At 38.9% G+C, this 23,431-nt stretch overlaps 3 protein-coding genes and 1 long non-coding RNA gene across 4 annotated transcripts; 3 read left to right on the top strand and 1 right to left on the bottom strand.

Moving 5' to 3' along the window:
• Positions 1 to 34: 34 nt before the first annotated feature.
• desi2 (desumoylating isopeptidase 2) lies at positions 35 to 5,196 on the top strand. The gene is made up of 5 exons (XM_077728951.1): positions 35 to 468; positions 2,371 to 2,443; positions 2,505 to 2,598; positions 3,042 to 3,183; positions 4,046 to 5,196. The coding sequence occupies exons 1-5, from the start codon at positions 430 to 432 to the stop codon at positions 4,283 to 4,285; spliced, it is 588 nt and encodes a 195-aa protein (XP_077585077.1). The 5' UTR covers positions 35 to 429; the 3' UTR covers positions 4,286 to 5,196.
• A 34-nt stretch (positions 5,197 to 5,230) lies between these two features.
• Positions 5,231 to 9,650, bottom strand: LOC144204959 (cytochrome P450 3A40-like). The gene is made up of 13 exons (XM_077728948.1): positions 9,497 to 9,650; positions 8,928 to 9,021; positions 8,765 to 8,817; positions 8,349 to 8,448; positions 7,737 to 7,850; positions 7,579 to 7,664; positions 7,070 to 7,212; positions 6,872 to 6,996; positions 6,649 to 6,733; positions 6,420 to 6,577; positions 6,121 to 6,347; positions 5,432 to 5,594; positions 5,231 to 5,352 (listed from the first exon to the last, which is right to left on the bottom strand). The coding sequence occupies exons 1-13, from the start codon at positions 9,565 to 9,567 to the stop codon at positions 5,281 to 5,283; spliced, it is 1,491 nt and encodes a 496-aa protein (XP_077585074.1). The 5' UTR covers positions 9,568 to 9,650; the 3' UTR covers positions 5,231 to 5,280.
• A 267-nt stretch (positions 9,651 to 9,917) lies between these two features.
• On the top strand, positions 9,918 to 20,510 carry xpo5 (exportin 5). Its single transcript, XM_077728947.1, has 33 exons — positions 9,918 to 10,122; positions 10,778 to 10,899; positions 11,186 to 11,258; positions 11,329 to 11,466; positions 11,976 to 12,158; positions 12,267 to 12,293; positions 12,378 to 12,563; positions 12,637 to 12,713; positions 12,925 to 12,957; positions 13,020 to 13,110; positions 13,260 to 13,343; positions 13,527 to 13,652; positions 13,725 to 13,815; positions 13,893 to 14,009; positions 14,362 to 14,462; positions 14,534 to 14,689; positions 14,789 to 14,830; positions 14,901 to 14,990; positions 15,097 to 15,296; positions 15,389 to 15,491; positions 15,858 to 16,039; positions 16,290 to 16,390; positions 16,465 to 16,564; positions 16,641 to 16,777; positions 17,199 to 17,296; positions 17,377 to 17,423; positions 17,541 to 17,653; positions 17,814 to 17,873; positions 18,017 to 18,123; positions 18,196 to 18,303; positions 18,776 to 18,913; positions 18,980 to 19,147; positions 19,214 to 20,510. The coding sequence occupies exons 1-33, from the start codon at positions 10,027 to 10,029 to the stop codon at positions 19,361 to 19,363; spliced, it is 3,645 nt and encodes a 1,214-aa protein (XP_077585073.1). The 5' UTR covers positions 9,918 to 10,026; the 3' UTR covers positions 19,364 to 20,510.
• A 535-nt stretch (positions 20,511 to 21,045) lies between these two features.
• On the top strand, positions 21,046 to 22,745 carry LOC144205533 (uncharacterized). Its single transcript, XR_013328119.1, has 3 exons — positions 21,046 to 21,186; positions 22,502 to 22,561; positions 22,643 to 22,745. It is a non-coding gene; the product is annotated as an uncharacterized LOC144205533 (long non-coding RNA).
• Positions 22,746 to 23,431: the final 686 nt, after the last annotated feature.

Raw genomic sequence — 23,431 nt, 5'->3', positions numbered from 1 at the left:
CACTCTCCCCCACAGTCCATTTTTTCCTCCTTTCTTCCTGTTTCGTTCTCCGTTTCCCGTTAGCTAGCTGGACAGGCTATTCTAGCATACTATATATTTACACACCGCTAACACATTACGTCATTTTACGAGTCGTTTTATGTATCACGTCAAGACATTTCCTGCCGAGGCAGAGATCGCGTCTGTGAAGTCATCATTTTTTTTGTCGCCGACTTTGAAGGCTCCCGTTGCTGCTTGGCTTCTTTTCTCGTGCCTTTGACGTGCCCCAGGGCTGATGAAAAGCCTGCCTGTCAGATGTTGGACGCCGCGAAGCCGGGGAAGCCTATTCTACCCGTCTAGCGGGGAAAGGGCTCAAGTTTGACGGGGGAGGACAACGAGGACCCCGCCGAAGAAGCACCGTTGCCCGGTTGCTTTGGGGAGGACCACACGATGGCAAACGAGCCGATTATTCTAAATGTCTACGATATGGTAACTCCCTGTGTTGCTATTTTTGGTTTAAATTTTAATAGCATTTTGGCATGTTGACTACTTTTTTATTGATTAGGTATTATTATTATTATTTTAATCTAAAAATATATTTAAAGGTACTGTCATAATATTGAATATTTCATATATTATGAAACAATGACTCAATCTACACTTAAACTAATTAAATGTTAATTACATTATGAATTAACAAGTTTTAACTCGCCCAGTCTTCTATAGAATGATTATAATTAAATATATTAAATTGAAAATCTGAAACTGTTCTATATTTTATTCATATCTTTTTCATTAAAATGTTGTAATTCTTATTATAACTTTAATTCAAAGGAAAAAGAGTGAATAAACATTCTCCACTTTCTTTCATCCTCTAAAATTGGATAATTCATTTTTAAATCAATTTAAATGAAGGAAAAGAGACGGAAAATTTGGAAACAACTGCTTTTGTTTTGGAAAACAATGACAAGCTTGTTCATCAATAATAAACAGCACAAAACTGATTTTTTTTTAAATCATCTGCAATAATAATAATCACAAACTTGAATTGGATTCATTGCCAGGGCCTTGTATGAGGAACATGGGGAAAGTGTATTTTTCCGAGCAAGTAATGCAAGCAGAATCACTGTTTTGTCATCATGAAAAGAATGTGGATGAGTCACATGCATGTATTGATGAATCATTGATTGACATCCTGCTGGACTGTTGTGTTTTTTTGAGGGGGTTGGGGGGTCTTTATAAGCTGGACATGGTTGTGAAGATTACACTTGCATTCTATTCCAAAGTGAAATTGAAATGTATCAACTAATTCATGGAAAAGTAAGTCGTAGCTTTCAATTTGAGGAGCAATAGTGCGTCACATGACTTTCAGGATCATCACACAAAGAGACGCGCCCACCCTCTCCTGTCTTGGCCAAATGCATTTCCTGTTTAGCTCTTAAGTGCTTTAGTGCAGTCTTTAACCCTTTAAACCAGGACTGCCAAACTCATATTTTGCCACAGGCCACGTAATAGTTACGTTTCATTCCTTTTTCAACCAATTCTATTTCAATATTGACTATTTCTTAACCATTTGGACTGGGTTACTTGTAATTTGTATTCATTTACCATTTTTATAGTTTCTTATATGACCATTTTATTTGTAAACATAATCATTTATAAACATTTAATATAAAATTCACTCATTAGTCAAAATGTATTAACTCATAATATTAAAGGTACATTTTATTTCAATGACCCAAAATACAGTCATTTGTCATATGAATGGGTTTATTAAGGGAGGCCACCTTATATAGTTGCACCTTAACCACTTCCCATTTTTAGGTTTTGCTTTAAAAAAAAACAGCACAAAAGTCCCACGAGCGCATAGACGCATATATTGTGCAACACAGGCAGCAGGTTTTAACAAGCTTTGAGATAAGAGCCTTACAGAGAATATAAGCGGAAGCAGTTCTTTAATGGGCCTCCATTTAAATGTCTTTCATATTAAAATGCCTGACAATTAAAAGTGGAAGCAAAATCAGCTGATGTTCTGAAAGGCATTTTTCTTCATGTCACGTTATTTTGGTTTCTTGGAAAAAATAAATACAGAAAAAAAATCACATGACTGGCCCTTATGTCATCAAAGAATATGGGCTTCTTTCTCCTATAAAATTATTTTGAAAAAAAGAATAATAAATAGACATGTTTTAAGATGGCATGAATAAAATTAAGGCTATTTACAGTTTTGAAAAACTTGACCTACTAGTATGTCATGAAAAAAAAAGTTAAAGCACAATATTTTGTATTTTTGGCTTTGTGTTGAAAATTCAAATACCGTATTTACTCGCAGATAAGCCCCACCCAAAATGGTTACAAATTTGTAATTATATTTCTGGTGTGTTCCCCTAGTATTGGATCAATGAGTTCACCAGCACGCTCGGCATCGGCGTCTTCCATTCAGGAATTGAAATCTACGGCCGAGGTGAGTTCTTCTCAACGCCCTGTAATTGTAAAAACTCTACATAGTGCATCTTTTCCTCCAGAGTTTGCATACGGGGGACACCCTTACCCCTTCTCAGGGATCTTTGAAATCACGCCGGGTGACGCCACCGAGCTGGGTGACACTTTTAAATTCAAGTAAGTTTGTTCCTCTTCTTATTAGCCTGGATCATGCGTGCGTGTCCGATTATTTCTGCTCTAATTGAAGTGGCCCGTGATGTTGGAGACAGACGGACACGTGTCTTTGATGCCTACTGAACCGTGGTAATAATATACAAAGGCAATAGCCCTTATAAGGGCAAAATAAAGGCAGAAATTTCCAGATCCAGAAGGTGAAAAGTTGAACCGCAAAATGGCGAGGGATTACTGCATCAAGATTTTGTATTATTTGTTTAAAAATTACGCAACATTTATTATCAGCTTTTCCCAAACTCAATTTGTTAATTAAGACCTACCACAATTGTATCAAGTAGTGCTGCAACCTAAACCAATCCAGTACAAACAGAAGCAGCCTTCTAACCTTTTGCGGTTGACGTGTTACTACTTATACACATTTTCCATCAACATTTTGTCTTGTACAGGGAAGCCATCGTCTTGGGCAGCACAGACTTCACCGAAGATGATGTGGAGCGGATTGTGGAGGAAATGGGCAAAGAATACAAAGGCAACGCTTACCACCTCATGCACAAAAACTGCAACCATTTTTCTTCGGCACTCTCAGAGGTATGGTATCTAAAATAAACACAAATACTGCATTACGTCTTGATATGGTGCTGGTACACACTTGATCCCGCGACCCTTGTGAGGATCAGCGCCACAGAAAATGGATGAATGTATGGACATACTTATTATGGGACAATTGGCACAACACTAAAATTATTAACTAAATATCAATGCTCCAAAAATACAAGTTTTCTTTAAATGCATCTGCATTTAAACGTAAAATCAAAAGCAAGACGTAAAATAATATGGTGCATTCAAACTGAGTGAACTGAACTGTCCAACTCTGTGTGTGAGACCAAATCGGCTTATCCTGCTCTGACTAATGAGCAGGGAGTCTTAAAGTTAGTCCCAACGCTCAGATAGGGATTAAAACGTAATGATATACAGGCCCAGGCATGACAGCCGACTGGAACACACACACGAACAGACACTCACATACACATGCCTGGACATTTCCATTGTAACAATGAGGCAATTGTTGGTTGTTTTTACAGTATTCTCTGCATATATCGTGTAGGCTGTCCTGTCTTATTTTACGCCCTGAGTAGACAATACCCAAAACTAACTAGAGGCTGCTTGATGGTATTGCAAGAGCATATGTGGCCTATACAGTGATGTTGTCCAAATAATTGCAGTTCTACAAAGCTACTACGGAGTGCTTTCATGAGATACAATTTTTTAAATTAATATTTACTTGACTACTATGGCATTTTAACAATAAGCTACATTTATGAATAAATACCTTGGTCTGCTAGAGTCATGAAAAGATCTCACCAGATCCTTTTCTATGCAGTGTAATATGATACCGTTGTTTTGAATGCTCACCTTTAGTCTTACATGTCTTTTGTTCCTACGTATTCAGATACTGTGTGGCCGTGAGATTCCACGCTGGGTGAACCGACTAGCCTATTTCAGCTCTTGCGTGCCCTTCCTGCAGAGCTGCCTGCCCAAAGAGTGGCTGACGCCAGCCGCCCTGCAGTCCAGCGTCAGCCAGGAACTGCAGGCTGGCAGCGAGCCGGAAGAAGCCGAAGACGCCGCGGCCTCCGCCTCGCTGGCGGCCGTGGCTCCGTCCTCTTCCTCCCGCTACCAGCCGCGGCGGTAGAAAAGCAGGACCCGCTAGGAGGACGTTGCGTCGTGACGACTCGTGTACGTCCGGGTGGCAGAAAATGTAAATAGTGGCCCGACCTGGAAATTGCACTGGTGCATGTGACCCAGTTTCAACGGGAAGTCCAAATTCAAGAGAAGTCCTCTGGAACCATTACATTAACAATACACTATTTCAGGGGTGGCGAACAAGTTAAATACAAACAACATTTTTTCCCCATCTACCACTGCCAAATAAATATTTTTTAAATATAATGTATTATTTGTTTGTAATGGGCCCTGAAGAATTTGGGTGTTTTAAGAAAGAATAGGCAAAGAGCCACATTATATACAAAATATAATAAGAAGCAAAGACCCGCATTCATTTGGGCTCTCGAGCTGCATGCGGTTCAAGAATTGCATGTTCGCCACCCCTGGGCTATTTCATAAAAACAACCCGATTGTCATCGTCGTCGTCACCCACGTTTCTGCCATCCGGAAGTACCCTGGCGGAGATTGTTTACACTTTTTTTTTTTAAACGGTTCCGTCTTAATCTTCACCAGCCGTTTAAGGGACTCGACCAACTGGTTGAATGGTGCTTTTTTTTTTACCTGTTTCAGGTAATCCGAGCCAAACGTGGACCTTGTCAATTTTTTGGGAGTGAGTGCTGAGTGAACTGTTTGTTAGTAGCAACACCGTGCCTTCAAGCTGGCTCGCCAGGAAGAGCAACCCAACTTTTTTCCAAGTCTTTTTTAAAAAACTGAGCACAGCAACGCCTTTTTATCCCGTCCTTTCCTCCAAATATTTCTCATCTGGTTTAACTCAGGAGACTGAAAATCTTTTGCTCGTTAGCTTTGTCGCTCATTGATGTCACCGAGAACGCCGGACAGTAGTTTTGTAAGAGGAAAATACAGTTTTTGTTGACAGTGTGTGTTGCATTTTCTTGAAATGATGCATCAAAAAAGCGGGTAAGACTTGTTTTTATTCATTCTGCCATTGTGGGCTTCTTGGGTCTAAGTTCTGGCCGTGAGCTTTAATTTGATTGGCTTAAGAGGCTGGTACTTCCAGTTAAACTCCAGGGGCATCTAAAAGAAGGAAGGAAATGCTCATTAGGGTTTAGGTTTGAATAATTATAATATGAGTGTAATGGGATTTGTGTCTTACGATTGTCTCTTTGCACGTTTCCACGTTGTAGCTTTGCAGCAAGCGGACCAAGACCACCTTCACCGTGAGGAGAGCGTAGCGCATCCCCACGCAGTTGCGAGGGCCCAAGCCGAAAGGCATGTAAGTACCCGATTGAATCTCACCGATGTGCTCTTTGTCGAACCTGTTGCGTTATTTACAAAATAATAATTTACTATTACATTTTAGCCCAAGACTTTACAGATCAGTATTTCTAACATATTAAGAATTTTTAGATGTGGAAAGCCCTCACCAGGCCCTTTAATTTGAGGTGTTACATGATAATGAACTATAATATTATAATATAACTTAATTGGTATTGAATTTCTGGAAACGTTTTTTGTTATTTTGTAGGCATATTCAGTGATATTTAAAAATATATATCTTTGACTCTAGAAAGTTATTTATTTTAACATATGACGTGATATAGTTATGATAAAACTGGATTTTAATTCGATTTTCTTCATGGATACAGATTTTGGTTATATACAAATATATATTTGGTTTATACATATTTGGTTGTATTCCCAAATTAATTGGATGAATTCAAAGTCCTCATTAGGCTCTATAATTAGTGCCATGACACAATATAGTCTGCGACCAGTTAAGTTTTCCACCCATTTAGGATTGGACGTCTGTTACCTTCAATGACTAACTCACCATATTCTTACCTTTCTGGTCGAAAAACTTCTGGGTCTTTCCAATAGCGGGGGTCCTTGTGGACCTCCATCACTGGTACGACAACCAACGTCCCCTTGGGGATGGTGAGACCGTTGATCTCCATGTTGTTTTTGCACATGCGCTCGAGCCGAGGCCCAGGCGGAACGACGCGCATTGCCTCGCTTAACACGCAGTTCAGGTAGTCCATATTTTGCAAGGCCTCGTATGAAATGGGACCCTTGTGGGAGGTAAAGGAGAGACATCATTGAGGGCTATGGAGCCGCCCTAAAAAAAGCGTTGGTCATTTTACATCGCCGGAAACTGCGTCGATCTCCTCTTGTAGGGTCTTCATGATGTCTGGGTGGGTGGCGATGGTGTACAGGATGTACGTGAGAGTGGTGGCGGTTGTCTCGTAGCCCCCAAAGATGAAAATGAAAGCTTGGGACAGGATTTCTCTTTCCGTTAGACCTGGGAATAATGAATCGTCTCGTTTTGGTGACCAAAAAAAAACAAAAAATGTACAATTTGGAGTCGTGTACCTTTACTTGGTTGCTCATTTTCACTCTTTATATCTGACTGTGGTATCTCGTGCTGAATCAGCACCTGCAGGAAGTCCGAATGGTCCTGTAAACACAATTTTATCACCATGTTGATTATTACTTTAGTACTGGTTGTTATCTGGCAGGTGAAAATGTGAAGATTATTTTATATGATGGGATTTGTCATAGGATGATAGTGCCAATTCTGTAAAAATGTACACACCCATTGTCCTTCCCGGTGCTGGTCTTTAAACTTCTTAATAATGTTGAAGAAAAATTCAGTGCTGGCTTTGGGCATCAAGTCAAAGTTGAGCAACTTGCACAATTTCTCCAGAGGGGGGAAAAGTACTGTAAAAGGAGAATGAATATTAGTAAATATTCCAAATTTATACACGTGAGAGATTAATCACTGTTCACATACTCAAAAATATAATGGGCCAAAATTTGAAGTCCATGATTTTTTTGAGGTGTACAATGAGAGGGTCGTTTGGACGGTTGATGGAGTCGGTGTCCACGCTGAAGGAAGCGCTAGTAACCACGTCCAGACTGTACGGCGCAAAAAATCTACAGGGAGATAAAATGATTGGCTTTGGCCATAAATTAATCGGGAAAAAAAATCATGATGTCCAAAAATAAGATGTAACATTTGTAAAGCAATAAAGTATGCATTACAGAAGAGTCTAATGCAAAAAAATGATGATTAAAGCAGTTCTAAATGTAGTATCTGGTTTCCATATTCTCACAGGTGAGCGGAGAGACAGATCCACCCATCAAAAGAGCCACATGTGGCTCCCGAGCAATAGGTTCCCTGACCCCTGCATAATATTATGATTTTTATTTATTTTTTGTTTCCTTAATAATCTGTCATATGAAATAAAACATAGGTTTACTAGTTGTAAACAGTTACAAATGTTGTATGAAGAGTCGTACTGTTTGATGTCCATAGGTTCGCTCAGGTCCTTTTCAGACAGACTTGCGACCAGTCGCTCCGTGGAACGAGTCACCAGGGAAAATGCCTACATTGAAATAAAACGTGTTAGAAAAAAGTGGGGGAATAAAAGTTGCATCTTGTCCTAAAGCGGCCCCACCTGCTTCAATCTTGCGCTTGTGAAGCAAGGTGATACTGACGCGCGGATTCTTTTCCATTTTTCGTCTTTCACCGTGGTTAGGGAGTCAGAAAAAGCACCGAATGAAAAAATATCCTGCAGGAAGGAAAAAATGGGAGATGTCCAATCATGAGGCATCCATTCAATATGCTATGAATTCAAAAGAGTTTATCCCGACGAGACGTCCAATCCATTTCAAGTGGGAAATGGATTGGACTTCTTGCGTTGTCAATGGCAGCCAATGAGTAAATACTTAAGTTTTAAAATGAATGCATTTTAATGGCAGTTTTTTTTCCATTGTGATTACATTGACCACATCCATTATAACTCATTTTTTTTATAGTTTCCAAACATTTTTAAACATGTTTTCAAACATATTTTAACTTTTTATGTTGACTACTTATTTATTGATTATTTATTATATATTGCTATTTGGGATTTTAATTGATTATTTTTTACAACAGATTAAGAGAAATAAAAAAAGAGTAGCTTTTCAGAACAATTATTCCTAGCCGATTAAAATGCAATTATTTACAAGGCCTATAATAAATTCGATCTTTTTGTTTACATTTTTTGGTAAGGATTCTTACTTACCCTGCGGTTGGTGAACACTGTGTTGCAGTACCTCATCATCACATTTTGGATAATTTCACGATTGGTCACCATCAATACCGGCGTTCTCCCATCAAACATTCTGCACAGAAACACAAACCAGTGTCGCTTTGATCAAAATGTATTTTTATAATGGAAAAAAAGTCAAAATTCTCAATTGACAATTGACAAAATGTTTCAATATAATTATTATTGTTGCAAAAATAGTTTGGACGCAATGAAGTTATGAGAAAAATTGATGGAAAAAAAAGCTTGAGTAATTTCACTGTATTTTGTAATGTATTACAACACTTGCATTTTGCCATAATGACTTGGTTTTGATGTGTAATGATTTACCTGGTTTGTTTGTAACGCCGCATTTTTGTGTTACGTCAGTGTAGTTATGCAACAAGACTCACCCCCAGACGTCTCCATATTTGGAGTGACATTCCCGGTCAGCAACAAGCATCCCCTACATGAAATTCCAGAAGAAAGGTGAGAGGGTTAAATTAGGTAAAAGGTTAAGTTAGGATTAATAGGTAAAAAAACAAATTCCCAGTGAAATTCATTATTCTTGCTGACCTTTCTCAAAACCCACATTGTGCCGACAAAAGGATAGGGTCTTGGTCCTGGGATTCCCAACTTTCTGAAGTGTCCAAAAGGCCACACGCCATACCTGCAAACAAAAGTCACATTGACAGCTGTCAAACTTGCAGCCTTGATTTTTTTTTTCAGTACTTAAAAAATATTAAGATCATATTTACAGTTTTTCCTCCTTCAATTTTAATAAACAATAGTAAGTTTTACATTTTGTTGTTTTCTCGTCAAAAATAATTTCAAATAAGCAAATACAATTTTGTATGCAATGACAAAAAGGTTGGGCACCAACGGTTTACTTCACATTAAAATCACCAAGCAACAATTAAAACAATAATTGAGCTTCATAATAAATTAAAAAAACATTAACCCAGTGACACCTTGATTTTTGCATGTAACTCATGCACGGCCATTGACAGTGATAGATGTCCAATCCTATTTGATGGGGGGAAAACCTGCCACCCCTCCATGGATTGGACGTCTATCGTCGTCAAAGGCAGCAAATGAGTTAGTTTACCATGTTTTTAAAACAATCGGAATCTTGGCATACTCACAGTAGGCATAACCCAACAAACAGAGCAATCAAAGTCCAAGAAGTGGCAGAAAAAAAATCAAAAGGAAACATTGTGGCGTATACTGAGAAATCCAATCGTGAATGCCCAAAACAAGGAAGTGCACGCCCACTAACACTGGTTTGAACGCGCAATAACTTTGTCAAATGACATAAACTCTAGAAATGAGCATCCAATTGGGGCGAGTGTCGTCATTTGTCTGCCATATTGGAACGGGGCCAGAAGATTCAGACTGATGTTTAGTAATCCGGCTTGAAGAGCAAACAAACCAAAGTGAAAGAATAATAAATACCAAATTCAGTCAGATACCATTTTTTATTCAATGTAATATTTGGGTGTTGCTTTTTTTAAAATATGAACTACAACTCCCCAAAACACCCCTTTCTATGGGAAGCGGAACGTTCCAAAAATTCTTGACTAGGCACGTTTTCTGCACGTTCAGTTTTTGGTGCTCGGAGCAGGTTGTGTACAACTAGTCTCGCTGGAAAGAGTAGCCCGGTGCGACTTGGACCATGGATGTCGCTGTCATGTGTGAGCAGCTTATCAAAGCTGTGAACGTAACCATGGACCCGGAATCGAGTCAAATATACCGACTGGAGGCCCTAAAGGTAGCATACTGACTGGATAGCTTGTTGCTAGCAGGCAGCCGGAGTTGCCATTTGACCTAAAAATGAATCGCCTGTAAAAAGATCGGAATTAGAAAATTGTGGTTTTTCATTTTGAGTGCAATTCATAATCCAATTTCAGTTTTAAGCAGTATTTGTAACATAATTCTGGTTCATGAATGCTCTGCATAACACGCTGACCAAACGGTCTTCCATTTCTCGTAGAGTGAGCCCGGATCGGAATGTATTTATTATGTAAATTGATTTTCATCTTATTTTATCAATTAACATGTTTTTAATTAAATAACACAATCGTGTTTCTTTTAAACAAGAGTGTATTATGAAGCCAACTTTACAGAGAGCAGCCATCTTGGAGGGGGCTAACCTGATTCGAGTACTACATTTATTTACACTATGCGTAGGCGCGCCTATGACGTCACCCAATCGGACTAGTCATAATAACTTGTCACACATTTAAAAGTGAGTGCTTAGTTGTAGTTTCTCTTGATTTAAAAAGTCTATGGCACAGAAGGCTTGTTACCCAGTGTTATTCCTTGAGCGTTCTAAATTTTAAACAATTGTGGGTATGTTTATGGTCATCCAACTGTGTGAGATGCTATGGAATCTAATATCTTCTATGTCATGTCTTTTTTTATAGTTTTTTGAGGAGTTTAAAGAGAAGAGTCCACTGTGTGTCCCGTGCAGCTTTCAACTAACGGACAAAGCCCAACCTCCCGTAGTCAGACACTTTGGCTTGCAAATTATGGAACATGTCATCAAGTAAGTCCTTTTTGTTGTTATTTGGCATAGGCTCCAGCACCCCAGGGACCCATATGAGCATAAGCCATTCAAAAGATGAATGAATCTTTCCCAATGGGATGCAAGGATTATTCCCTTTTTTATTTTTAACTATTTAAGGTTAAATTATTTTTAAAAAGCGTGTTGAATCACCAAAGTCAAATGAAACAGATGAAACTGCAATTATTTTCTATTCATTTAAAATAATAATTGTAAACTTTTTTTTAAATTCATTTTGATGCTAAGTAACCAAAAATTTCCCTGGCAGATTCCGATGGAACGATATGGAGTTACATGAAAAAATCCAAGTCAAAGACTACACCATGCAGCTGTTGTCACAAGTATGTATTGGCTTGCAGGTGTTTGAAATTGGAAATACTGGGGTTGATTTGACTCATGTTTTGCACTTAGGGTACACAACCAATCTTACAAGAGGAAAGCTACATTAAAGACGTACTCTCACGGGTTGTGGTGGAAATGATCAAGAGGGAGTGGCCGCAGAATTGGCCTAACATGCTTGAGGAGCTGGAAAATCTCTCAAACGAAGGGGTGAGCTTGCATTCATATTCTGCGTCATGCTGATGTCTAACCTTGCTTTTCCATCTTGTGGAATTTGTTTTTGAAAATGAACAATTTTTACAAGATTATGAATCAATTATCCTATTCATATATATATTATTTAGTTAATGTGTTTATTTTTTATGTGTGTATATATATAGTTGATTAATAAAAAACAGCTTTCACAGACAAAAATAAAAATTACATTTATATTTTGGCTTTTTAAAAAATATTTATTTCTCCTATCTTTATTCACAATTTTCTTAGCTAGTATTTTGTTGATAAGGTTTTTGTTGTTAAACAACCAATGTAGTTATAAGTATGTAAATAATGTAAGTATTGCCTTTTTAAAAAAAAAATTAAAGTATTTTTGCATTTGGACTACTTTTAAATAAATACTCAAAATGTATATAGCAAAAGGTAAATACAAAGTACCTTTGAAATCCTTCTTTAGTAATGATAAAAATAAATGTTCTTCAATTTTCTGTTGTTTATTACAGGAAGCTCAGACTGAGCTGGTAATGCTCATTCTGTTGAGGCTGGCAGAGGACGTGATCACCTTCCAGACGTTGCCTCCACAGCGGCGCCGTGATATCCAGCAGACGCTGTCACAAAACATGGATAGCATCTTCAACTTTCTCATGACCATTCTGAGCTACAACATCGACATCTACCAAAGTCTGGTAAATAGGATGAGGCATTTATGGCTGTCGTGACTTAATCACAAAGATTGGCCATTATTTAACGCTATGTTCACCTGACCTAACTCTCCTTTTTTTTGTTTTATTTAGAAAGCGGGTCCACAACATGGAGTGAAGGTGAGTGTGCTTGTAGCAAGTCGGTGCAAGATGCATATTGGACAGCACTTGGTGAAGCATGCTTTTTGGTTTTTGCAATTTCAGGCCAGATCTCACTGCAGAGTGGCGGTGGCGACCCTGAACACACTTGCTGGCTACATCGACTGGGTCCCTCTGGTGTTCATCACTTCAAGCAACTTCTCTCTGTTGAAGAACTTGTGTCTGCTACTGAGCGAGCCGGAACTGCAGCTGGAGGCCGTGGAGTGCCTCCTCATCGCCATCAGTCGAAAGGTTCCCTCCGTTGGCTCACTTTTGTTTTGTCTTTTAAGCGGCTCGTAATTGGATCATCTCCGTTCCTACGCAGGGCAGGGTGGAGGATAGGAAGCCGTTCATGTTATTGTTTGATGACTTCGCCATTAATCACATCCTTTCGGCTGCTCAGTAAGCCAACTCCATTCTCACATCCTGCTAAGATGAATCGATTACATTTAATTTAATGTTCAGCTGCTTTAACCGATCAATAGTTAGGATTGTTGACATCAAATTTGTTCAGAAATTCTCAAAGACATAAAAAAATAAAAAATGGGAAGATTTCTGTAGTAAACATGTACGCCAAAAATATAGGTATATAAATATGTGTATATGCTTCCAGGTCAGCTGATGGTCTGGCATCCCCCGAAACACAGTAAGTACATGTGCAAATCTTTCCCATACCGTCCAGTTGGTAACTGTACACTTGCTTTTTAGACCAGTCGAAGTGGTGGAGCGACACTACGTGTTCCTCAAGAGGTTGTGTCAAGTCCTATGCGCTCTTGGAAATCAACTGGTCTCTCTGGTGGTGCGTTCAAGAACCTTTTCTATAGAATTTTCAAGCGTCCGAACTTGGCGTTAGACATCCAAACTTGGGAGAGTGGATCACTTGATAATTGAATACTGCATTAATGGCGGGCGGCAGGCCTTGATACTACTGGTTTATGGTCTCTCCAGGGTTCAGAAGCCAAAGTGGATGTTCCCTCAAACCTCAGCAAGTACTTGGAAGCCTTGTTGGCGTTTACAACACATTCAAGCATGGTAAGAGGAAAACAGATATTCACTTATTCTGAAGTTTGTGTTACTTTAATAGGGTTGTCAAAAGTATCCATGCTAATATATTGCATCCGGGTTATAGATATTTGATGATGATTGCCTAATGACCCTTTATGTTAAATTTAAGTTTAAAATAAGTTTGAAAAAAACCTTTCTGCTCTTCACCAGTTTCTGCGCTCGTGCACTGTGCCCACGTGGGCGTCCATCTTCAGACACGAGCCTCTCATCCAAGATCCCATCATCGTCGAAATGAGCATCAAGTACCTCAGAACGTGCATATCCAACCTCGCCAAGGTGATCGCGTTGCCGCTTTTCCGAAAGGCCGACCCGGATCTCTGCTCACGTTTCTTTCCTCCATCTTCCCAGACGGGCTTTCCGTCCAAGAACGATCACCCGAGTTGCCAGTACTCGCAGGTGGACTTTGACAGTGATGAGGATTTCCAACCTTTCTTTAATTGTAAGCATTTCTCTGGTTGAAATCTGTCTATCACGGAATGTTGTGGCTCATTTTTTTTCTTTTTTTCTGGTCAACAGCATTTCGGGCGTGCGTGGGACAGAGCGTGCGCTGGGCGTGTCGGATCGTTCCCTTGCAGGCGTTCCAGATGGTCGCCGTGTGGCTGCAAATCCAGCTTGGAAACAGCAACGTAGCATGTACGTAACTTTTTATCCTTTTTGTAAAAGAATAAATGAGGAAAAGATTGAAATTTAGCAGCATTTTTGTATAGAAACGGTGGTTAAAAATAAAATAACAATATCACTGGTTTGTGTTCTTTGAACTGAGAAATATTGAAATGTCAAAATTTCATTTTTCATATTGCAGTGTTTTTTGTAGGATTTATTTGACTTTTTTTATTCCTTTTTTTCTAGTAGCAAATGTCTACTGGTCTTGTAAATGACTTATTTCTGGGGGACAAAATGTTGACTTTAGTATGTGTATTATTGTTTCCCATTAAATGGCTATTATGTTTATTTTTTAATTTTTTATTTCTATTTTCCTCTCCAGCTCGGAGAGAGGGTATGCCCGCTCCGGGTCTGGAGTGGGAGGCTCTGACAATATTCATGGAGTGCGCAGTGCCGCAGGTGCTGAAGACCCTGGAGGAGGAGGTAACCGACAACACTTTCCAACATGACTGGACGACAGTGGGGGTCCAATAAGGGGAAATTTGACCACGCAGAATTTGCCGATTGACGAGAGCATGGAGCTGCTGCAGGCCATGCTGAATTTCAACAGCAAAGATACCCTAGTGGTCTCCTGCCTGCTTACCAACGTGTCCAACCTCTTCCCCTTCGTCCAATACAGGCTGCAGTATCTCCCTCAGGTCCTTTCCAAGGTCAGTCCAAGGGAATGATTTTATTTTGAAATTGTCTACTGCTGCCAATGGAAATTATTGAATTTGTTATGACCAATTTCCTCCTTGACCTTTTTGCAGCTGTTTGAAACTGTCACATTTGAGCAAGTTGTGGACATTAAGGTAGGACTTCCACGTACAATAAGCATTGGATTCTGTTGACGTCAATGACCATGAATATATTTGAAAACAGGTACCACGTACTCGAGCGGTGAATAGTGTAAGGAGGCACGCCTCTTGCTCCCTGATCAAGATTTGCCGCGATTTCCCACAAATGATTTTGGTAATATCACCCAGTGCTGTTTGACATGACATATGGGCCAGCAGATGGCGTACAAATCTTTCCTAACTTTTTCATCCTTCTGCCCTTCATTATGTTTTTTTCGCAGCCTTGTTTCGACTTGTTTTACACCCACGTGAAGGAGATGTTCTCCAGCGGCGTCTCGCTAACCTTCATGGAGAAAAGCGCACTGATAGAATCTCTGGTCCTCATCAGTAATGAGTTCAAAGACTATGAGAAGCAGAAGGCGTTCATAGACGAGCTGTTGGCCTCCATGATGGCCCAGTGGACGTCAGACGCCACCAAGCAGTGAGTTCTGCCTCCTTTTTTTGTCTGTGTGATCAACTGTCTTTTTCTAATTTAATTGACATTCCCACTTTTGCATTCATTCAACGTCCCAGGGTGCTGTCCAATCCCGTTCTGTTCCTTACATTTGTCGGAGCCGATCAGGTAGTCGTCGAGCAGAGAAGAGAAGTGGACGAAGTCGGCCTCAACAGGGGAATTGTAAGTGTCTATTATAAGCCACAAATTGTTCGCAAAAAAAAACAAAAAATTACATACAAACTTCACCTGACTATGAGCTGCAGGTGTTTTTCATCAACAAAAATAACACGAGGGCACCAAATTATCCTGAGACAAATATTATATCAAGTCTCCTGCTGAATTTACACCTAGTCTGAAAATCACAAAAGTATTTCACTTTGAAACAGGATTCCAGCTGGATCATAAAACAACAAAAAAACAATTTCCTTACAAATTGGTGGATGTTAGCAAGGAGAAAAACCTGTACTCAAAAATGAGCATTCACAGGCATAATAATCTAAAATTACTGTGATTCATCGTTTGTGTTTGCTTTCTCTTTTTTACCAGCTGGGCTTCAGTTTGAACGCCATGCTCGCCGTGTGCAAGCGGGTGCGCTGGCCTGCCGATCCGCATGTTGCCGAGGCCGGAGGATACTTGCTGGGTCACTCACCGTCGGGAAATCCTATCTACAGAAACCCCTGCGCCGCCCAATTTTTAGCTTTCCTGCCCAACCTGCTAGTTTTCATCAGGTATGTCTTGAATTGTCTTAACTATCTAGCTGCCTTTTTTATGGCGATAGACGTCCAATCTATTTGAACCAAGAGTGTTTTTAATGACACTGCATGAGAACATGTTTTTAAAAAAAAATTACAACTTTTTTTTTCTTTAAGTACTAAGTTAAGCAAATATAAAAATAAATGTTCTTTTACTAACTACCACAACGCATATTTAGCGAATGCCATATACCTGTCAAGCTATTCACTTTTGTTTTCCATGCAGAACTCAAAACAGTTTATTTGCACCGGAGAATCGAGCTCGTCTGAGCGAGACCTTTACCCGAGCGTACGATTTGATGGATGGAGAGAAAAACACGCTTCTAGGTGAGCCTTTTTTACTAAATGCTTGCTGATTAAATTTTAGCATAACTCCTCTTTTATTCCATTGTTTTCTCTAGGTTTGGCTAATCCTTCTATGCAGGATTCTTTTGACACTTCTCCTTTTAAATCCAGCCTGGAACGCATGCAGGGATTTTTTAGCCAGATATTCGAAAACTGGTAAATTAACTAAGCCTCCTAAGATTCCCATAGGCATCCGTTCCTTTTTATTTGACTGGATTTTTTTTGTTGGTAGTTATCACATTCTAGGAAATGGTGGGCTTTCCCTTCAGCAAGAGTTCTACAGCGTTAATAGACTGGCAGAGGACATTTCTGCGTCGGCTTTCTTCTCTCTCGACCACGTGCCCGACCACAGACTTCGTCCTTTTTTCCATATCCTCTTTCACAGTTTTTTCAATAGAATATCAACTATTTAGATGGTATTGGTCATTAATTTATCAGCTGTAAATGTCCAATTCATTTAAAGTGGGAGGGTAGTTGCCAGCCAATCACAGGGCACCAATATTATCACTTATGTTTAATGTACAACAGTTTTAAAAGTCAAAGCAACTTACTAGATAATTCATTAGTTTTACAATTGGCAAAAAGAATGCTTTTTCTGTTTACACTGGTTAGTTTTAGGTTGCAGCACTATTTGATGCACTTAACATTTGCGGCAAGTCCGTGCAATGTCAATTCAGAGAAGTGTAATTGTATAATTTTTCACCAAAACAATATATTTCATTGTATCTCATTCAAAAAATGTCCCCATCCCGCCATTTTGCACTTCATTATTTCCTTAACAACATGGCACGCTTATTTATGAGACAAATGGTCCTGTCGTGTCCAGCGGAATATTACGATTGTCTCCTTTGCCCACTCCTCGGGCCTCTCTTCAACTTCATTCTTCAGGTTTGATTTTTTGGTTATGAAGCCATTTTTGTCAATAAGTCACTCAAGTTTTTCATTTTTTTTCTTCTATGTATATAAAGAACTTAAACATGAAGTGGAAGATCATTCACCAGAGGGCTTGTATCAAGTAAGTGGCAGTATGTGGGAAGATATGCATATTTTGAGCTCATCTGGATTGTGAATACGTCAATACATGTTTTTTTGGTGTTCCCCCCCCCCCCCCCCCCCCCCCCCCCCCGCTCAGTGGTGAGGAGGAAGAAGAAGAGACGGTGGTGTGTCAGGACAGTCATGTGACACAAGAGATGTTGGAGGAGCATCTGGTGCGCATTGTCACCAGGGAGGTGCTGGATTTTCTCAGTAGGTCAATCTCTTACTAGATATTATTTTGTATTATGATCGTCACTTGGTGTGGTTTGGAGCTCAAATTCCTTTACATATTTTATATATATAAAGAATGAATCATAATTACAGTGTTTAAAAAAAGACATTTTAAGGTGATCATGTTTTTCCGTTTCAGCTATAAGCTGCATTTCACGAAAACTTCCCGAAGCGCATGGCAACAAGGAGGACAATGAAGGTGCCAAATGAGATTTTCACTAGCAGATGACCAATCCATTTGAATTGGGAGGCTGGCAGAGAATGTTCATTCATTCATTCAAATGGAATAGATATGTAGCAGCGTCAATGGCAGTTAAAGACTAACAAAAGGCGTCTTTGCAGAAGATGACGTCATGATGGACGCGTCCACGCAAGCGTCGTCCACGGCCGGCGCCGGCCCGGGTTCGGAAGAGCTCACCGAGCTGGGGAAAACCCTGGTGAAGCACGAGGTCGGTTGGTCTTAGCCGCCGCGCCAACTTCCCGACCGACACGTGTTCAATGCGCTTCTTTTCTTCTCGCAGAATATCTACATGACCCTGTTGTCTTTGACCTTCACGTCGCTGTCGTGGAAGGACGGCGCTTACTGCCACCGCACAGCTTCCATGATCTGCTGGACCATTTTGCGGCCGGTAGGCTCAAAAGTTTCTTTGATTCGTTTTTTAGCTTTGATTTGTATTTATTTTGAAATTTTAGAAATGGCCTATACAAATAAAGAAATCCTTAATATTTTGGTTCATTTACATCAGATTAAATCAAAGCTTCTTTTTTTTTTACTAATGACCCAGCTAATGTAAGATAATAGACGTAAAATATATAGCAGCTTTTTTTTTCATACTAATCTTCTAACTAAAATCTTGTAATATTATGACCTATTGTTTTTCTTGCAATAATACTACGACTTTAACATCATACAATTAGGGCATTTTCTTTAGTACTAATACTGACTTGAAATGTTCCCCTAAAACTCCTGTCGTACTTAAGATACTACAGTAACAGTAAATATATTTAAAAAAAAAAGAAAGAACGATAGCTCATGTGTTTTTTAAATGTTTTTATTTAAAACTAATCATGTATGAAACTGATCTTTGTATTTGTGATCAGGCGGTGGGTTTGAACCTTCTCCCCGAGGCCGTCTCCTGGATCTTCGTCAGCGTCCTCAAGGGTCTTCAAATGCACGGGCAGCACGAAGTTTGCAATTCCAGCCTTTCTCTGCTGGCCATGCAGATCTACGACAACTTTGTAAGTGTCTTTTAAGCCACGCAGACCAATCGCCCGGCCGCGTTTAACACCCACGGGTATTTTCAGCGACCTCGTTACGCCGAGTTGCGAACGGTGATGAACCAGATCCCCAACGTGGACCGGGAGGGTCTGGACATTTACGACCGCAGGCTGCTGGAGCCCACCAATGCGCAGAAGGTCACGGAAAAGAAAAGGAAAGACCAGTTTAGAAGGTTCCTGGTCGGGACCGTTGAGGTAATGTCACCAGGGGGGTGCTACATCTCGCCTGTTGTCCATTAAATATGTCCATCCCTTTCGCAGAAAGCGTTGTGCCAGCAGTTCCGGAAAGAAGTCCACATCCGGAATCTACCGTCGCTCTACAAGAAGCCCAAAGCGGACAAGGACGTGGTGAGCAGCGACGAGACCGCCGGGCTGACGGCGCTCTTTGACCCGCAGGAAAACGCTTTGTAGGAAAAGGCAAGAAAATCTGCTCGGTGACTGCAGCTGTAAGTAAGAATCAGACATAAAAATATTGAACATTTTTTTTGTCAAGGTCTAACTGTTACTGCTGCTTCTTTTTTTTTCTTTTCATTTATATAACACTGCGTTTTGGGTTTTTACCGAAAAAGCAGTCAATCATTTTTCGTATTGACTCTTATCCACACTGAATATTGCTTCGTAGTCAAACAAGCTTTTCTGAGTTTTAGTTTGTCCAAAATGCTTGACCCCATTTTGTACGCCAATAATTTTGATAATTTTTGTTGGAATGACCTTGAATTCTTACACATTGTGTAGAAACCTTTAGTATTTCTATCTTTTCAGGTTAAGAAATACATTTTGCGTGTTAGAGTATGCCACATTCCAGCCCTTTTATTCTAATTTGTTTTGTAGTTAGTTCCTTCTTTGCAAAATTTGTGAAGGCATGCTGCAGTGTCTTGGGTGACTGAGTATAATCTAGCATGCAAAATGCCTTTTTCTTTTGAAGTGAATGGCCTTTCTTTTCCTGAAAAGACGAGACAAAATCTTAAAACATTTTCTACACAAGCTGTGAAAATTTTAGGTTATTCCAATAAAAATTCTCAAAAGTATTTGCCTACCATATGGTGTCAGACATTTTATTGGAACTCCCTGTCCTTGACTCGGTTTTGGTCCATTTTAACTCCTTGATACCTAGATTTAAGTAATCAGCGTTTTTTTTTTATGTACTTGTGTATTTTATTTGCTGCCACCCTCCCACTTCAACGGGATTGGACCTCTACTAATGATAAAAACATTTTGATTCACAGCAAGATGATTGGACCTTCCTTAACTGTAAATTCTGGCACGAAGGGGTTAAACAGTCATATAATCCCAGTAAAAACATTCCTGTATTTTCCGGGCCATTTTTTTTTTAAGTATTGATTTGGGCCTTGAAATGTACCAATTTTCTTTATGATTGTCATAATATTTTTTTCCGTATGCATGCAGGACAGGCAGCTCAAATATTCTACCAAAAAAAAGGTGAATTAACATTTGTCTTCAATAAAAGTTCCTTCATTTTGTCTAGAAAAAGAGTCAGTTTGTATTAGTTTACTGTGGGTGATTTTTTTGCTTACAAAATAAAGATTTCAACGGATCACTTTTGAAATGTATTTTTTCGTTCACAGGTTTTTTGCTTAACCTGCACTGGAGTATTTTACCACAAGAGAGCAATAGATACTTACGTTTAGCAGGCAGTAGGAGCTCAGCGAACATTCGTTACTGTAATCGTCAAGAAGTTCTGCGGAAGGGAGTAGATAAGGATGGGTCATTTTTAATGAAAAATACCTCTACTAAATTTTTTTAAAAGTTTGTCACCTATGTAGGCTGTGCAAAGCCACCCTTTTCTGGTGTAAACTGTAAAAAGCCAGTTTAAGACTTTTTTTTGGACGTATTTCAAATGTGGGCCATCAAACTTTTGACCTATTTGACCCATTTAAGAGCACCTTTGTTGAATGAATATTTCACCCATTGCATTATACACATCACTATATGATGACAATATAAACTTTTGATTTGATATAAAGGCTTAACATCCCATAAGACTTTCATTTCAAAAAAATAACAAAATGTAGTATTTCATCAAGAGCAAGCTTTCCACAATAATAGTGTCTGACGGGATAATATGGGCGTGGTTTCGCCTCAATGTGACGGGACAATATGAGCGTGGTTACGCCTATTGTTGACGTAGCGGAATTAATTGAGTGCATGCGCAGTATCTCTTCCTTTAGGAACGCTTTTCCCACGTGGACCAGCACGCCAACGCCAACGGGGAGGTAAGGAATTGAGCAATTCACTGGCCTAAATGCGTTTTTAATCACGCGATCGGGAGATTTTTCAGCAATTAATTGAGCCCAATACGCCAACAAATCTCTTAGTTTAATGCCAGGTTTAACACACCATTGGCGATTTAAGTATGGGCTTCTTTTCTCGACCGGCTTTGTGCCACAAGTTACTAGTCAGCATTAGTGTTAGCGTCACGATTTGACTTAAAAAGCATGTTCTCCGTTTTCTCCAATATTGAGTTGTGTAGCAAGACTTTAAATTTAATCAAACAATGCAAGACATCATGCGACAGTTTCCTGGGTAAGTGTTCACACCAGAATGACATCCAGGGGCACGACTTGGTTCTTTTTGTTTTGTATGTAATCGTTTTCATTCTGATTGCTAAACACCCGTTCCCGATTTGTAATTGTTCTGTTTTTACAAACAAAATCACGTATACAGAATTTAAGCCAACTTTCTTCTAGCTCACTGGTGTCAAAGTTGCGGTCCGCGGGCCAAATCTGTCCCACCGTGTCATTTTGTGCGGCCGGAGAAAGTAACTGAGTGGTGACTTTTTGTTAGGATCACATTTAAATGAAGATTATACATGTATATTATATTACCTCGTCTTCCCCTTTTTAAAATCAATAATTGTATTTTTTAATCCATTTTTTACTTTTTGTGTTTTTAAATTTAAAAAAAGCATATTGTAAAATCTAAAAATACATTTATTTTAAAAATTGTTTAGCATGCTAATATTGAATATTTTCCCCCAAATATTTTGTTTTCTTTTGAAATGAAAAACAAATTATTACAAGATATTTTCCCTCATGAAGAAAAAAAAAGCTCAAACATTTGTTTGAGTTCTATTAAAAAACTGAATATTTAGGGTTTTGATGCAGTTTTTTAAAATCCAATTTAAATAGAAAAAAATATCTAACTTTAAAAAATAGTACAGCTCACGTGAAATCAAGTTGACCTTATTGCGGCCCGCGAACCGACCCAAGTTTGACACCCTTGTCTTAGCTGTTAACCTAAGTCTGTATATTTAATCGCCTTGTCTGGAAAAGGGGAAATAGCACTCGCTAACTTATTTTCATTCTTTATCTTGATGGTTTATTAAAATTCTTGTCAGATTTCTCTATGCTGTAATTGGTTGGCAACCCCCAAATGCCTTGGTTAAATCAAGTTTTCACTGTTTAGCATCAAGATAAAAACTACTTCCCATTAAAAAAAAAAAAAAAAAACTAAGCCTACATGTTGATTCTCCAGGCTGTATATATGCTAACTTGTGCTTTTTTGTGTGTACAATTTTTCTCTGTTTAGCACCAAGATGCAGCTTTCTGTGTGCCGAGATCACTGAAGGGGAGACTGGGACTGGTCAAGGTAAAACTTACCCTCACAAAAAGAAAGTTGAATCTCCAGTCTATATATTCTAACTTTTGCTATTTTTCTTGCACGCAACAGGCCTGAGGTATCTTGGTTGCCCACTTGAAGATGTCTCTCTTGCATCATTTGGTGTCTCTGTATTTCTGAAAATCCAAATTAAATAAAAGCCTAAATCATGACATTTCACTGGCCATTCATTTCCACAGCTTTTTGACTAGATCTTTAAGGTAAGAGGGTTGCCATTTAATATTGGAGCAAGAAAAGTTTTTTTTCCTTCTAAGTGTTTACCCTCCCCACAATTTTTTCAAAGATTTATCATCCAAGTGTTGATCCCCCCCTGCTTTTTTTCAAATTTAATTTTATAAGTATTTATCCACCCTTTTTTAAAGATTTAATTACTAAGGATTTATCCCCCCTGCTTTTGTCAGAGATTTATCTTCTAAGTGTTTATCCACCTTTTAAATATTCATTTTCAGTATTTATCCCCCCTTTTTTCAAGTTTTATTTTTTAAGTGTTTATCCCCTGTTTTTTTGTCTTTTTTTTCTAAGTGTTTATCCCCCCTGCTTTTGTCAGAGATTTATCTTCTAAATGTTTATCCACCTTTTAAATATTCATTTTCAGTATTTATCCCCCCTTTTTTCAAATTTTATTTTTTAAGTGTTTATCCCATCATTTTTTTTCTAAGTGTTTATCCCCCCTGTTTTTTTGTCATTTTTTTCTAAGTGTTTATCCCCCCTGTTTTTTTGTCATTTTTTTTCTAAGTGTTTATCCCCCGTTTTTTTGTCATTTTTTTTCTAAGTGTTTATCCCCCTTTTTTTCTAAGTGTTTATCCCCCTTTTTTTCTAAGTATTTATCCCCCTGTTTTT

This window comes from Stigmatopora nigra, chromosome 12 (assembly GCF_051989575.1).
Source record: "Stigmatopora nigra isolate UIUO_SnigA chromosome 12, RoL_Snig_1.1, whole genome shotgun sequence".
NCBI classification, from domain to species: domain Eukaryota; kingdom Metazoa; phylum Chordata; class Actinopteri; order Syngnathiformes; family Syngnathidae; genus Stigmatopora; species Stigmatopora nigra.
Note: the sequence above shows the minus strand (reverse complement) of the source record. Positions and strands in the feature narration are given on the sequence as shown.

What these genes read in the sequence shown, in the direction of transcription:
- desi2 (XM_077728951.1), top strand. Translation starts at nt 430, where the DNA reads ATGGCAAACGAGCCGATTATTCTAAATGTCTACGATATG. An exon ending in AATTGAAATCTACGGCCGAG is followed by an intron (nt 2,444 to 2,504) that starts GTGAGTTCTTCT and finishes CTTTTCCTCCAG; the next exon opens with AGTTTGCATACGGGGGACAC. An exon ending in GGTGACACTTTTAAATTCAA is followed by an intron (nt 2,599 to 3,041) that starts GTAAGTTTGTTC and finishes TGTCTTGTACAG; the next exon opens with GGAAGCCATCGTCTTGGGCA.
- LOC144204959 (XM_077728948.1), bottom strand. Translation starts at nt 9,567, where the DNA reads ATGTTTCCTTTTGATTTTTTTTCTGCCACTTCTTGGACTTTGATTGCT. An exon ending in AAATATGGAGACGTCTGGGG is followed by an intron (nt 8,449 to 8,764) that starts GTGAGTCTTGTT and finishes GTTTCTGTGCAG; the next exon opens with AATGTTTGATGGGAGAACGC. An exon ending in TCGACGCAGTTTCCGGCGAT is followed by an intron (nt 6,348 to 6,419) that starts GTAAAATGACCA and finishes ACCTCCCACAAG; the next exon opens with GGTCCCATTTCATACGAGGC.
- xpo5 (XM_077728947.1), top strand. Translation starts at nt 10,027, where the DNA reads ATGGATGTCGCTGTCATGTGTGAGCAGCTTATCAAAGCTGTGAACGTA. An exon ending in CACATCCTTTCGGCTGCTCA is followed by an intron (nt 12,714 to 12,924) that starts GTAAGCCAACTC and finishes ATATGCTTCCAG; the next exon opens with GTCAGCTGATGGTCTGGCAT. An exon ending in TCCCTCAGGTCCTTTCCAAG is followed by an intron (nt 14,690 to 14,788) that starts GTCAGTCCAAGG and finishes ACCTTTTTGCAG; the next exon opens with CTGTTTGAAACTGTCACATT.